The 14,651-nt window shown below is 38.7% G+C and overlaps 1 protein-coding gene across 1 annotated transcript; it reads right to left on the bottom strand.

Annotated features, from left to right (window-relative positions):
* Positions 1-1,295: 1,295 nt before the first annotated feature.
* LOC102702520 (vacuolar-processing enzyme) lies at positions 1,296-5,852 on the bottom strand. Its single transcript, XM_015843420.2, has 9 exons — positions 5,491-5,852; positions 4,524-4,688; positions 3,949-4,105; positions 3,744-3,829; positions 3,450-3,649; positions 2,616-2,664; positions 2,325-2,537; positions 1,993-2,199; positions 1,296-1,788 (listed from the first exon to the last, which is right to left on the bottom strand). The coding sequence occupies exons 1-9, from the start codon at positions 5,749-5,751 to the stop codon at positions 1,606-1,608; spliced, it is 1,521 nt and encodes a 506-aa protein (XP_015698906.1). The 5' UTR covers positions 5,752-5,852; the 3' UTR covers positions 1,296-1,605.
* Positions 5,853-14,651: the final 8,799 nt, after the last annotated feature.

The following is a 14,651-nucleotide window of genomic DNA, read 5'->3' as shown; positions in this document are numbered from 1 at the left end:
CTGCTGCTTTCCAGCCGAAAAATCTAAACTATCGCAGACATTTCAGACTCTGTCTGTCAGACTGTCACATTATCATTATGCTTGGGATGATTAAGCTTATAATGTATAATCATCATCATCAGCTGCTAACCAAAAAGCTAGCGAAGCTTCTGTAAGATCCTTTTGAATGCTACATGATTTGCTCAACAAAATATAGGCAAATAATCCTTCAACTACTCTAATGGCATCAGTGGCTAACTTAGAGAAGTCTTATGCTTAGTAGTTAGTGCTATATAAGTATTTCCTCCGAATTGGGAGTAGATGATACCATTAACTTTTTTTATACGTTTGATCATTAGTCTTATTTAAAAAAATTATGTAAATATGCAAAATAATATAAGTTATACTTAAAATATATTTACTTATAAATTCAATCATAATAAAGTAAATCATAATTATATAAATTTTATAAATAAAACGAACGATCAAATATGTAATAAAAAGTTAACGATGATATCTATTAAAATACCGAAGGAGTGGATTACTAAGAGTTTAGATTTCACAGAACATTCTGTGGATGTCTTTACTAGTTGTTGGGACCCCCACAATTCCTACCATCTTTGATAATGTTGATTTTGTTTTATATATATACAGATGGGGCCTTTGTTTTTTTTTTCTCTGGTGTCGATGGAGCCAGCCGCTTTGCTGTCTGAATTGAAATATTGCACTGCATGTGCTGTCCAAAGATTAAAGAAGCATTACTATGGCCGACATACACTTTGGTAGTACTGGTATGGTACTGTCTTTGCTTTGCCCTGCCAAAGGAAACAAAGCAAAGAATGGCTAAACAAAAACCTGCTTCTCTGTTTGATTGACAGATTCTACTAGTATATCATGCATGGTTGTTAGTACTTGTAAGGTTCTGACCATAACCGAATTTCAGTTGAATTAATGTATTTTGTACAGGCTTACATTAATCTGGCAGCTGTGTTTCTTGGTCCCTTCTCTCTCTCTTTTTCTTTTTTGTCCTGCTCTTAAGAACAACTTTTTTCTCCAGCTCTGAATAAACAGTGCAAACATTCTGGTTAGTTCAACAACTCTGTTCTGCAGGGTGGCAACTCCTCCCTGGAGATTGTCCTGTTTCTTCACGAGAACTTGCAGGAGTCAGGAAAACCTTTCTCCAGCCATCATACTTCTGTGCTAGATAATGGTTTTTTTTTCCTCGGAACATACTTCTGTGCTAGTTCGAGCAAAATACAACCAGCTACACTGAATGTCTGAACACGAACGGAATCTAGAGTGGAAGACGACAGAACTTGATAAAGCGATGTAAAAAATAGCAGCAATGCATTTATCATATTATATGTAACTACGAACTACACATAGCAAGCTATAAGTATGTACAGCGATGATGGCAGGTAATATTGCCAAACCACTTTCCTGCTATGGTATGTACACCAGAGATCGAGAATATAGGTGATCTGGTATGGTGGAACATCTGAAATAATGCGCACTGTTCTTCAGACTTCACCTAAGGTTCAAGCACTACTGTCCCAATGGGCAAAAGAAGATAATTGGGTATGTTGCAGAAGCTGAAATATTTGCTAAATTTCCATCACCTATGATTTAAGCACTAAAGCCCCTATGGGTGGAACTCCATGGGTTGGAGGGAATGCTGGTGCAAGCCTGTGCGGCAACCTTTGCCATCTCTTCAGCAGAGATGCCAGCAATACAGATGTTTGCAAAGGACCGCATGTGCTTCATTCCGTACTGCGCCAGTGAGCCACATTGTGCTTCGAAAGCCCGCACCTGAAGAAAATGCAGACACATATTAGGTCGCTAATACAAATCTATTATCACATACTAGCTCTAGAAAAATGCAACATAGGCATAGCACATGTATATTCAGCAGTTAAGAGCTGAAAGCCCTACGAAAGTGAAGCAACTGTCTAGAGCACTCAAAATGTGAAACTGAACAGTTTAGATGACAAGCCAAATCCAATAGAGGCTTACCATAGACTTGAGACAGCTCCAGTCATCAATCAGAGGTTCACCAGTTGCACGAACAGCCTTTAGAACCCGTGGACCTTCCTCAGAGCCAAAGAGAAGATTTCCGATCAGCTCAACGCTGTTGTCAACATGAGACCTATGTGCCATCATTTCAAGCAATTGCTTCCGAGCTTCATTTTTCTCAGGAGAACCCTCAGCCAATTTCCGGTACTACACACAGCATAAAAGGTAACAATCAGCTGGTTTATTTATGGAAATGATGCATTTTTTTTTTGGACAACACAAATTGTGATAGCAATCAAGATCGGTAAATTCATCATGATAAAACTACAAACCTTCTGCCAGAAGTAAACCAGGTCAGCATCCCGCTGATTAACAGCCCTTGAGAACGATGGCAATGAGTTATCTTCCACGAACGTAGAATTGTCGTTAGCAGGATTGGAACCCATGTACAAGAACAGATGATGGGCATTCAGCTCTATAGAACCGTATTGCATCACATGTGAACCAGAGTCATACGTGTGCTGAACAGATGTCCTTTCCTTGACCTACATAACCATTGGGCTACATTAGGTACCTGGGAACACGACTGCGAGTCCAAAGGAATTGAGGTCTGAAATGCTTACCAGATTGTATTGCTGCCTGAGTGATTCAGTTCTCAGGTTGTGGACATCGCTGTCAATGATCAAAGTACAAAACATTAGCATAGAAAGAAATGTATAAAGGTTCAGATGAGAAGAAGTTGGTATACAAGTTCAAAAGTTGGCTTAGAAAATAAATGGCCGTATTGCTGGACTCAACTCAAACGAACAGTAATTTTCATCTATGCACCGCTGATGCCATATTAAAATATGGAGCAACATAAATCAAGCCTCAAATTCAACTATTCAAGTCTATCAGATTCACAGTAAATGGGTGAACTCCTTGTTTGATACAGCCTGATTATAGTTGCAAATACACCTAGGTAAGACCATATTCCATTCTCCTAAATAAAACCTTCATGTCCAGCCAATCTTTAGCAGTAGTTCGTGGAGCATGTAAGTGACTAGCAGATTCTACATCTATTCTGTGTTATTTCTATTAGCTTTCAGATGTCAGATAAGGAATGCAGCAATCACATGCTCTGCGTATTCTTTAAAAAGAGTTTCACTACATACCCCATCACATGTTATGAAACATCGTAAGCAAATTAACATATTCTGCCGCATGTGCACAAAGGAGTAAATAATCATGCATATCGATACTGTCTTAAATTAACTCAACAGCAGGTAACCAAGTAGTGTCATGCTAACTGAAAAATCATTTAGGAGGAACGCCTCTGTACAGCAGCTGAAAGTACTAGCTGATGCGGGTGCAGCCAAAATTGATTCCACATGAGTGAAAACTGGCAGGATAAGGATAGGATTTTGCCATATCAAAATGATAGGAAAGATAGAGAGGAACTACAAGAAATAAAGTACCAGTCTTCCATCCAAGCAACGCTGTACAAGTCCCCCAGGCATGTGTCGTACTCCGGAGGTGGGCTCGGGTACTCCCCGGGGCAGTATGTCCCCCAGCTGCTCTCATCTGCGTTTGACGCAGTGGTGGCATAAACATTGATGTCATCAGGCAATAGACCCTCAAAGATGCTTCCGGATTCACAGGCTTCAAGGTAAAAGACCTGCAAAGAACCTGATTCATCAGACCATTGTTACAAGCAGCGACCATTAAAAACAAATCTGATAGCAGAATAGAAAAAAAAAAAAAACTGATACCAGGCTTTTGTACGTCCCAGCAGCATGCTTCTTCTTCAGAACATCTACAAGATCATCTCCATATAGGTATGGATAGGTTGGCATCCCTGAAAGTTTGGAAAAGGTTAAAAGAGAGAGAAAGATATCATTTCTAATTACACATGCATGTATATAGCGATATCTGATCATATTGGTTTTCATATATTTATAGGCAATAAGTACTCACCAAGGACACCAGGACCCCCATGGTCACTGTAAAAAATGAAAATATGATCGTTGGGGCCACTGTCCAGAACTTTGCCACTCCCACCACTGACAGCAGTTTTGTCGCCGAGCAGAACAGCAAACAAGTTCTTGACATTAACATCCTTCCCGGTGTAATCCTATACAATTAAAAATAGATGAAACTAAAGTTAAACAGAAGGAAAACCATATGGTGAGGGTTGCTTTTCATTAGTCCTTCCTGGAGTTGGTTCAGCTGAGATGTTTACATTAGTTACAGTTCAGGCTATGTTAAATAAGTATATTCTTTCATTGCCACCTCCAAATTGTGATGGATCAATCATGACTTTCTTATTCACAACAAGTTGGCAAAAGACGTCAAGATTGATGAAAATTTGGGCATTCAGTCATTTTCAATCTTATCGTCAGCTCGTCGCACTGTAACATTTCCTTTTTTTGAAACTTATCACTGATAGCATTTCTTTCTGCAACTATTTCGTAGAAAGTAGAAAGGCAACCCAAGAAATTATAGCACCAGTAATTCCATTGCAGAATGAAGTAATGAACATGCACGGTTACCTTCGGGACCCCAGCATAGACATCGCCACCCTGGGGATGGTTGATGATGACACCGGGCCTCGGATTCTCCGAATTGTGCGCGATGTCGTCGTACATGAAGACGATGATGTTCTCGTCCTTGAGCCCGCCCTTCTTCATGATCTGGTAGGCATGGCAGACGTCGGCCTGCAAGTATCAAAACCCAAATGAACACACGACATCTGTTACTCGCGTATCAACCACGCGCAATTTCAAGAACCATCATGCCAGTAGTAAATTACCAGTAACTACAGTAACAGTAAACTCAAATCATGCAAAAACAAAATTGACATGCACCCCAAACACTGCAATGAATGAGGAATTAATTTCTTCGTACTGATGTAGTAGTGAGATTATCATTATTGACAAGAACCGTACTTATCATTTTCCACAGGGGTTATACGAACGAACCAGTGGTCACGGACGCGTGCAGGCGACGCAACCGTCGCGGGCCCCAGAAGTCAGCTAAATATCAACACCCACCCGCCCCACCATATATTTTCCAATTTGACATAAAACCATGGTAAAGTAGGATGAACACGGACGCCATCCGGGTCCAATCCATCCGCCAAATGAGACGCGCACCAAATAAAATCCTTCGAGTAATTTATCGCCTCGCCGCGGTAAATCCCACCTTAATTATGGCCATGTATTATACCTTTTGATATTAATATACGATCGAATCAGTGAGACAACAACTACGACGAAACGGAGCCGGATTAATTCCATTACATGGCGACGCACGCACGCACCCGAGGAGATGAAACCAGTCGAATGCACGCAAGCACCCAAGGAAATGAAACCAGTCCCGCGAAACGAACCAACGAAAGGATCGGAAGCGCGCGCACGCACGCACGCGATGACGCGAAGGATCAAACCAAACGTGCCGCGATGAACTGCGTGTTCTTCGAGGTGTGCGGGGGGTCGAGACGGCGGCGCGTAAAATCACCTGGTGGCGGTAGTTGTAGTAGCCGTTGGAGCCGGCGATGAGGACGGCCCACCTCGTCCCGACGGCGGCCTCCGCGGCGTCCTCATCCTCCACGCTGCGCTCCCGCTCCCGCTCCCACTCCCGCTCCGACGGCAGGAGGAGGTTGTCGCTGCTGTCCCACGGCTCCATCCGCGGCCGCGCCACCGCGACGGCGAGGTGCGCGCAGAGGAGCAGCGCCGCGAGAGGGGGGAGTAGGGGGAGGAGGCGAGGGGCGGGCGCCATGGCTGACTTCGCTTCCCCCCACGGCGCGGCGCTGTTCCGTGCAGAGGAAGAAGAGAAGAAGAAGGAGAAGAATCCGGTTCGCTTCGCTCGGCCGCTCGGGGGTTTTTGAGGGGAACGAAAAGCCTCTCCAACGTCTCCTTTTTATTGGTGCCCCGTGCCGTTCCGTTCCGGGCGCTGGAGCCTAGCCTGGGTGGTGGGTCCCGCCAGCTGCGCCACTGATTTTATTTTTTCGAAAGTAAAAATTATTTTCTTTTGAGGTTTTTCGTTGAGAGGGAAAATGCAGGTTTTTTTTCTAAAGGATGGTTCGGACTTTTCAAATTTAATTTTGTGGATCAGTTAAGATTGGTAAAGGAGTCTTGTGGAGCCCATCAGCCGCACTCAAGTTGAGTAAGACATGACAAGTAAATAGTGTCTGTGCCCATTATTGATTGATAGTACAAACTATTTTTCATAGTGGTGTCCATACGTATTGTAAGAAAAGAGATATGAGTATATAAAATTTGTGGTGCGGGATCTATGTGTAACATTTAGGGTCTAGTATTTGTTTTGGATAAAATCAAATGGTTGGATTTCACTGAGAATCATTCGTACGTAGGAATAAAATATTAGAAAATCATAGGAAATTTTTATTTCCTACAAGATTTGGAAAGAAAACACAGTAAAATTTTCATCACCGAAACCTCTTAATTTTTTTAATGGATTGATGTGTCTTGCATTCATATTCTTCTTCTTCTGTCTTTCCTATTCTTATGGGTAAATTTCTCCAAAGCGAATAAGCTCTTATATAGCTACATAAGTCAAATTGAATGAACATAATAGTTCTCTACTGGTTGTACCTTGTTTGTGTTAGTATATTGGAGGTACTCCATTTATAAACCCAACTCACACAATATGTTAACTTTTTGTAACTCTTTTCAAATACATTTATTAAGGGATTTGAACACTTCTTCGACCACTTATTTCTCCGCCTCATCGTACATGTCATTGTACATGTGATATTGTCATCTATGCTAGTACACAACAGTAGACGCTTGATCTTGGCATGTCTCACATTGGCATGTACCTTGGCACCACCTCTTTGATATACCTTGACACTCATTCTCAATATTACGGGTTGATCATCGTCAAGAAGATCAGTAAAATTATAATTATGCTATCTATATATCAATGCTTATTTTTTTTATATGTATATCCAAATTTATTAGTATCCATATAAATCTATATAATGCTACAAAGTCTTACTTTATGAAACAGACAAAGTTGTTAACTTACGTCCAACTCACCAACGAATCTAATGTTGATTTATTATCATTGACAGAAGTTACTTATCATGTACTTCTCTATACACATGTAAAGCAGGTAAGGAGTTTAATCACACTAAGATCTCTCATACCATGGAACCCCCTATTGGTGCCTACACATAGCACCCCATCTTATACGTCAAAATAAATTTTATATCTGAAAATTAGAGTTAAATATAGGATTGTTTTCACCGAAATTTATTTTCGAGCATTGGCTCTTTAATTGATAAGAATATGTATATAAAAATTTAGTCACAAATTATGTTTTGTTTGCAACTATGTCATTCGGGTTTTTTTAGAAAAAACCAAACAATCACCCCGATAAATAGATGTCATTTTTAACAGTAACACGCTATCATTTTTAAAATGCTACTTCAAGAGGGGTGCACATTGTCAAAGATAAAATAAAAATATCTCCCAATGATACCCCCTGCATTGCAATTTCGTATTGCGAAAACGGCTTACGGCTCTACTAGTATAGTACAAGGAATTTTTCTGTTGCAACAGAAGAGGCTATAGGATGGGGCCCTGCCCTCCCTGATGAGCTGTACTACTATTTGTTGTATGGTGGCCTCCCTGATTGACCCCCAACTCCAACTAATCCGTTTGGTCCGTCCTAGATTTCTTGTCCCCTCTGGGCCTGGGGTCCGTGTTTTAGGAGGTGTTTTGTTACCCTTCAACTTTTTTTTAAGTCTTCGTCATATCGAATATTTTAATAGTAACTAAAAATATTAAATATAGACTAGTAATAAAACTCACCATATTCTTTGGATTATTTCGTGAGATGAATCTGTTGAGCCTAATTAGTCCATAATTAGCGAATGTGATGCTATAGTAAACATTTGCTAATCATAGCTTAATTAGATTTAAAAATTTATCTAATGAAATAGTCTTTATTTATACAATTAATTTTATTATCAGACTATATTTAATTCTTCTGATTAACAAGACAGTGCAAAAAAAAAAAGTCGTTGAATCCAAAAGCCACTTTAGGTGGGCCCCACGAGTCAGGGGAGCAGGCGGGGGCGGGCCGACCAATGGCGACAAGAGAAGGACTCTGATATCTCGCCCGCTCGCTGACAAGGTGGGGCCCACGCACGCTCGTACAGCCAGCTGGCTCACCGCCAGCCGCCAGCTTATGACTGGCCGGGCCCGTTCGCTCGCGACAGTGCGTTCTCTGCCGTCCGTCCGTTTCGCCAGCTCAGCGTGGCCTCAAAACGAAAAGAAAAAATATATTCTACAACCTGTTTTATCTGGCTAAAAAGACCTCAGACACTCTGGGAAATGCAAGACCGATAGAACTAATTCTATTATAAAAACTCTTCAATTTTGATCTAGAGGATCTGAAATGCTTTGTACTATTGTTGAAATAAGAATCTAACGATTATTGTTTGTTCTTCATGTGTCATCTTAGTTTTGGAGATACGTGACATAATTTTGGGATCTACGCCATCCAAGCGATATGTAGGTTTAAGGGCACGTACAAAGAAAACTCATTGTCATCTCTATCGGTACATGCTCACTGACGTGGGAAAGAGAGATAGTAGAAGAGAGAAAAGTGGTTGTTTTGCATGAAGTCAGCAAAACATCGACTCTTGACGCATAAAAACAAACAGACAACCAGAAAATATGTTTTGTACGTGTGCTAATTCTTGGCGCATAAAACGAATAGTCAACTTAAAAGACTGTCCTTTATGTGTAGTTTTTTCTACTGACGTAACTTAAGATAGAGCTCATAATGTGCTCTACCATTGAACATGCCTTAATGAATAGGCTCAATTCGAGCAGGTCAAGAACCAACTTTCTTTTGTTGGCTCTTGGAAATCCAAAGATGTCGTCTCTAAATTTATAATTAATCTCAGTACGTAGTATTGGATGCGTTGTTTTAGCAGACTATTCTCCACTCTTTCTAAACTACTAAAACGATACATGTTATGTAAAAAAGTTTCGATATATAAGTTTATCATCTTACCTTTCTAAAGTAATTTTTTAACGTCTTAGCGTTTATCTCTATTGTTTATAGAATTAAATAATTTTCAAAAAGTCAGATAGTCTTTCATCCGACTTAGTGCTGCTAATTAAATTGGTGTCAGACGCAAATCTAGCACAGTAGGAAAATTGATACCCCTCTTAAGCTCCTTATCCTTGGTAAAGTTAATTTGACACTACTCCGTTTCATAATGTAAGATTTTCTAGCGTATCCTAAATTCATATATATATCAATGAATCTAGACATGTATATATAAACAATATACATTGGTTAATAGATGAATCTAAACATAACTAAAACTTTTTATATTATGAAACGAATGGAGTATATGTTAATATATGTTCAATTTCGGCTAACGTGTGACGTATAAGCAAATCATCCGTGTGCAACGTACGCATGCAGCTGGTTATTAACCTTTCTAAAGTGCTATTAGCTGTCCCTGTGAGTCATCATCGTTAACACTGACTAATTTTGTTACTAGTGCTACGTGTTATACCACGTATATACATTTAATTAATCGCATATATTACTTCTTCTAGCTTAGCTGTAGGTGGACACGGTCACACGAATGGATGCATCTGCGAGCTCCACGCCAAACGTATGTACCTACCTACCTAAGCTATTAGCCGTGGAAGATTTGCTTCTTTTTTTTTCCTGTTTACTAATGCGGTTGTAATTAACTAACTACTGCAGGCCACTCTTTTCACTTTTGATTATGCTTATAAGAAAAAAAATTAAATTTTAACCTTACATTTAGAGTAAAATTTAGGATTTTATCATAGTTTATTTCTTAAATAGTTTTCGGAGTGGAGGGGTATGATTTAGTTACAAACAATGGTTGAGGTGAGAAGTCAAACTTAGGCCATGTTTAGCGACTTAAGCCCCTCGTTTTTCACGCGCACGCTTCCCGAACTGCTAAACGGTGTATTTTTTGCAAAAATTTTTTATAGGAAAGTTGCTTTAGAAAATCATATTAATATGTTTTATATTTTTTTAATAATTAATAACTAATTAATCATGTACTAATCTATTACTGTGTTTTTCGTACTGAGTAAGTTAACTTACCTACCTCTATAAACAAACGCGGCCCTACTATTTTTCTTATTCTTATGTAGAGATGTTTCTTTTCTATTACGAGCACGGTATTTATACATGTGCTTATAACACGCACAAATTCACACTACAAATATATTCGAAGACTGAATCGGCAAACTACCACCATCCTTAAATATAAAAGATCCTAGAAAAGAATATGGACAAGTGATTGTTCAAATTCATCCCTAAAATTCCTTGCATCCTAGGACATGGTGAGTATCTTGCGACTGACAAAGTCACCACTAACATGTCGCTATTGACAAGTATATTCCAGGTCACTAAAATATAGTTTGCAATAAATAACAAAAATTACCAGCACACTTCTCTATTCTCTATTAGGAAGCAATACTTTTCGGTTGGACAATGCTTCAATAGTCATGTACTCCCATTGTCAAAATTCTTCGTCCGTCGCTAGCAATCAATTTTTTTTTACTGCTTTTCTTTAATGAACTACTAATATATATGTCGCTGTAAGACTTCTTGATCTTTCGTTCTTATAAACTAAATCAACTCTATTCTTGTTCTTCTTTTATCGCTAGGTGAAGTGTAAGAACACTCAAGCAATTAATCAGTATTTCTAATAAAGAAATAGAGAGAGAAGGCAACAAGAAATAATAACCACGCGGTGACTGGCAAGTGGGCCAGATCAGGTCCCAATCATCCATGGAGAAACGGAGCGCGGCTGCGGGCTGAAATTTGCACTACAAGTCCTCTTCGCACAATGAATGAATGAATGGATGGATGGATGGATTAATTACGGATGAATCTTTGAGATTACTCCTTGATTCCCTTCGCTTGTGGTCTGGGGAATCGGGGAAGAATCTCAAACTGTCGCGCCTCTCGTGAAAACGTCATCGGCGACATCACTTCGCCTTTTGGCGACGGCGACATCGGCATCCATCCTTTTCACAGATTTTCACAGATTGTAACTACTTATAAGTTATAAGTTAGAATTTAATGTTGGATTTGATTTTATTTTATCTGTAACTACTTATAAGTTAGAATTTAATGTTGGATTTGATTTTATTTTTTTATCGTAGTTTGTTTTATACATTTCGCTTTTAAGTCACTATAAATACATATATAAAAATTTTATAAATAAATTATTCTTCATTTGCAAACAAACAATGTGAGCCATGGGTAGGTGCGGCTGATCCTCTCCTTTCCTGCACCCATCCAGGTGCAGCCATCCTCTCGTCTCCTGGATGGACGCTCACTTCTTGTTTGGGTTGGGCGGCGTGCATCTGCTCATAGATATTGCCATATTGGAAGCGTTCGCAAGTGACCACGGAGAATAACTTATCTTTTTTTTTTACGTACAATTCCAAAATTGCTAAAAGCTGTATTTTTTAAAAAGTAATTATATGAAAGTTGTTTAAAAAATCATATTAGTCTATTTTCAAGTTTGTAAAAAATAATACTTAATTAATCATGTGCTAATGACTTCTTTCGTTTTAGGTACGCTGATTGTACTAGTTAGCACCTCTAGGTGCGAACGAGCCCAGTGAAATCTTACATACTATTGAGCACACATGTGCTCTATCCGTATTAGTTGTGTTCCTAGGCTCACTAAGCAAGTAGGAGTGTCTGTATCAACTACTCCGTATTAATTTTCTAAAAGCTAATGGGTAGTAATACAAGCTGGTGCGACTGAGAATGGGACGAGAGCGTGGATAAACTTAAGCCTCCTCTGGTTGCGAAACAACTTATTATCAATTAAAAAGTAGTTTACGGATAAACCTTTATATACGTATTCTTAATTTAAAAGCAAATGCTAAAAAATAAATTACGATAAAAACCTCAAAATCAATTATAATGTTAATTTTTAAAATTCAAATATTGGCTTATAAGTATAATCATTAGTGAAAACATGAGAGAATAAAAATGTGTAGATGAACATAAAGCACGGGATAAATCAGGTTCTCATTATGCTAACAACTTGGAGATTTTTTTTGCTAGTTTCCTGGGAGAGATGGTAGTGGTACTGTGTTTCCTGTGAAGCGTGGACGGACGACTCCAAGACCAGTAATAGTACACCTGTTACCAGCCAGATACGAAAGGTAATTGTGCTAAGAACACATTTGTTTCTATGAAAAGTAAATTCAACGTATTTTGATATGGCCAGTTTTTTGTTTCAGAAAATTGGTTTTTCACCACCAAAAGTTCCCGACTTCGGTTATATAGCAATTTCCCCTTTTTGTTTTGATATTGGTATAATATTGAGCTTTGAAAATCACCGCTTTTGTGATTAATTATGCCACACGTAAAAGGGTTCAACTGAACGAGTTGCTTAACTCTATCTTTCTGAGAAAAATATGTAACAAATAAGTTATCGATCGATGATATTTTCAACGCTTTCACAGTACTCTATTATTGAATACAATGCCTTCAAGAATTAATAAGAACAAAACAGGAGTGATGCACATTTGAGCTCTCTTGCGTGCTTTGTTCGCTGACCTGCTTAAGCATGATGGAATCTCAACAGCTGCGTAATCAAGCACGTCCTTGTAGTGCAATAAACATCCGTTTGTCTTTCTAACAGAAAAAGCCAAATGATATATTTACAAATAAAAAATAATTTATAAATAAAATTATATATATATTTATTCTTAGTAATTTAAAAGCAAGGCTGAAAAATAAACTATGATAAAAAACTTTTAAATTAACTCTAAATTTGTGAATAAAAATTATTTTTTTATAAGTATAAGGCGAATTAAAAAGATGATGGTGCCAATTGCATTAATTTCAGGACTTGGGTGGTGCTGTCACTCGGGTACCAAGAGTCACTACACAGGGTGAGAAGAAAATTCCAAGCTTGATTCTCCCCAGGAGTACATGGACATCCAGTATCCACCTGGTCCCACAGGTCAGCCACACACCAAGCAGATAGTATTTCCATCTCATCTCCATGGATGGATGGCGTTTGCTTGCGAGATTCCTCCAACTTGAAGGCAGTGACCATGACAGGGAACAGAGACGGTGACAGCAATTGACAATGAGATGGTAACAATGGCAACGCCATAGGTAGGAGAGGAAGAAGAAGCAGCAGCAGCAGCAGCAGCCAAACTTTGAAAAGAAAAAGGCTGGGAAGTGGACGAGCTATCATGCATGGGACCCATGGCTGACTGCAATTTGCCATTGATTTGTTGCCTGCCTTTGCCCTCTTTTATTATTGGTTTGTTCATGCTGTTCTGATCTTTGTATTGCATGTATATACCTTCTAGTACTGTTGTGTGCTGTGTTTTCTTTTGGTGATTTGTACTACTTTGATAAAGATGTTTTGTTTATCTTATCTTGTGACCAGGAAGTCATCACTGACCAAATTGATAATGGATGGGGCTTTTTTTTTTTGATCTCGTTTCTTTTGATGGTTTTAAAGTGGAGTTCACTAATGGGGGAGCAGATGGGATATTTTTTTAAAAAAAAAATACCAAAAGGTGTCTTCAGGATGGCTTGTTCCTTATATTTGGTATATATGACATATTTCTACTCAAAAATATTTATGACTTGTCATCAAAAATTTTTGTTTCTGAATTTTGATCATCTTGGTATGTTTTCTCCATCCGAACAAAGTACAAACTAGATGTAATCATGTAAATTGTGTAGAAACAAATAGAGGACAAGACAATGGCTGCAGCATTAGAACCCCCAACATGATGATTAGAACCCCTAGCTGTTATTGCCTGCGACACAGAAATGATGGCCCACCCAAATAAATATACCGAATATGACATTTTTCTCAACTGCAAATCCGTCTTGATGCGATGAACTTTATCAGTTTGATGGCTGGGTGCAAGCAACTGGAAGAACGCTGAATACAACAACTTGGAACGACTACTAGTTACCAGAAAACAAGATGATCATAGCACAGAGAGATGACAAAATGAATTGCACAAAATTTTATAGCCTACCTAGGTAGGCAACAATATTGTACTAACCAGCTAAAATTCTATTACACATATGAAGGAATCTATTGCACAAAACTATGTGGACTCAAATTGATAGAGCAATTTTTATCAAAAGATCTTGTTGTAGCTGGAAGGTAGTGTGAGGACAATCATAAGAGTACCTTCTGCCGTTCAGCTTAGCAGCAGCAATAGAATATCTCAAAATGAAAGGGACGTATGAATGAATAAGTAGCTCAATATTTCATCTAAAAAAAATTGGCAATTATTTTACATCGCTGCTTCCCAATTCTTGCCTTAGACGCATCAACGAAAACGATGTCTTATGTATGAATCAGCCAAAACTGAGTTTTGTCAAGCAAAACTACGATTTGATATCCAAGTTCACCTCGACAATGATACTCAAATATACAAACGCATGAAGTAATAGAAGTTTGAAGCTCTCTGTAAGCAAAAAAACGTTCGATGCAGTGCACAGTATCGTTAGAAGTAATAAGGTCTCACACACAACAAGAGGAGCATTTCACATGACAATTTCCCTACAATAACAGTGTTATAAAAATTAAATTTGCACGCTAATTTTTTTTAACCGTGAATAGAATCCTATGG

Source organism: Oryza brachyantha, chromosome 1, assembly GCF_000231095.2.
Source record: "Oryza brachyantha chromosome 1, ObraRS2, whole genome shotgun sequence".
Lineage (NCBI taxonomy): Eukaryota > Viridiplantae > Streptophyta > Magnoliopsida > Poales > Poaceae > Oryza > Oryza brachyantha.
This window is presented reverse-complemented; position numbering and strand designations above follow the sequence as displayed.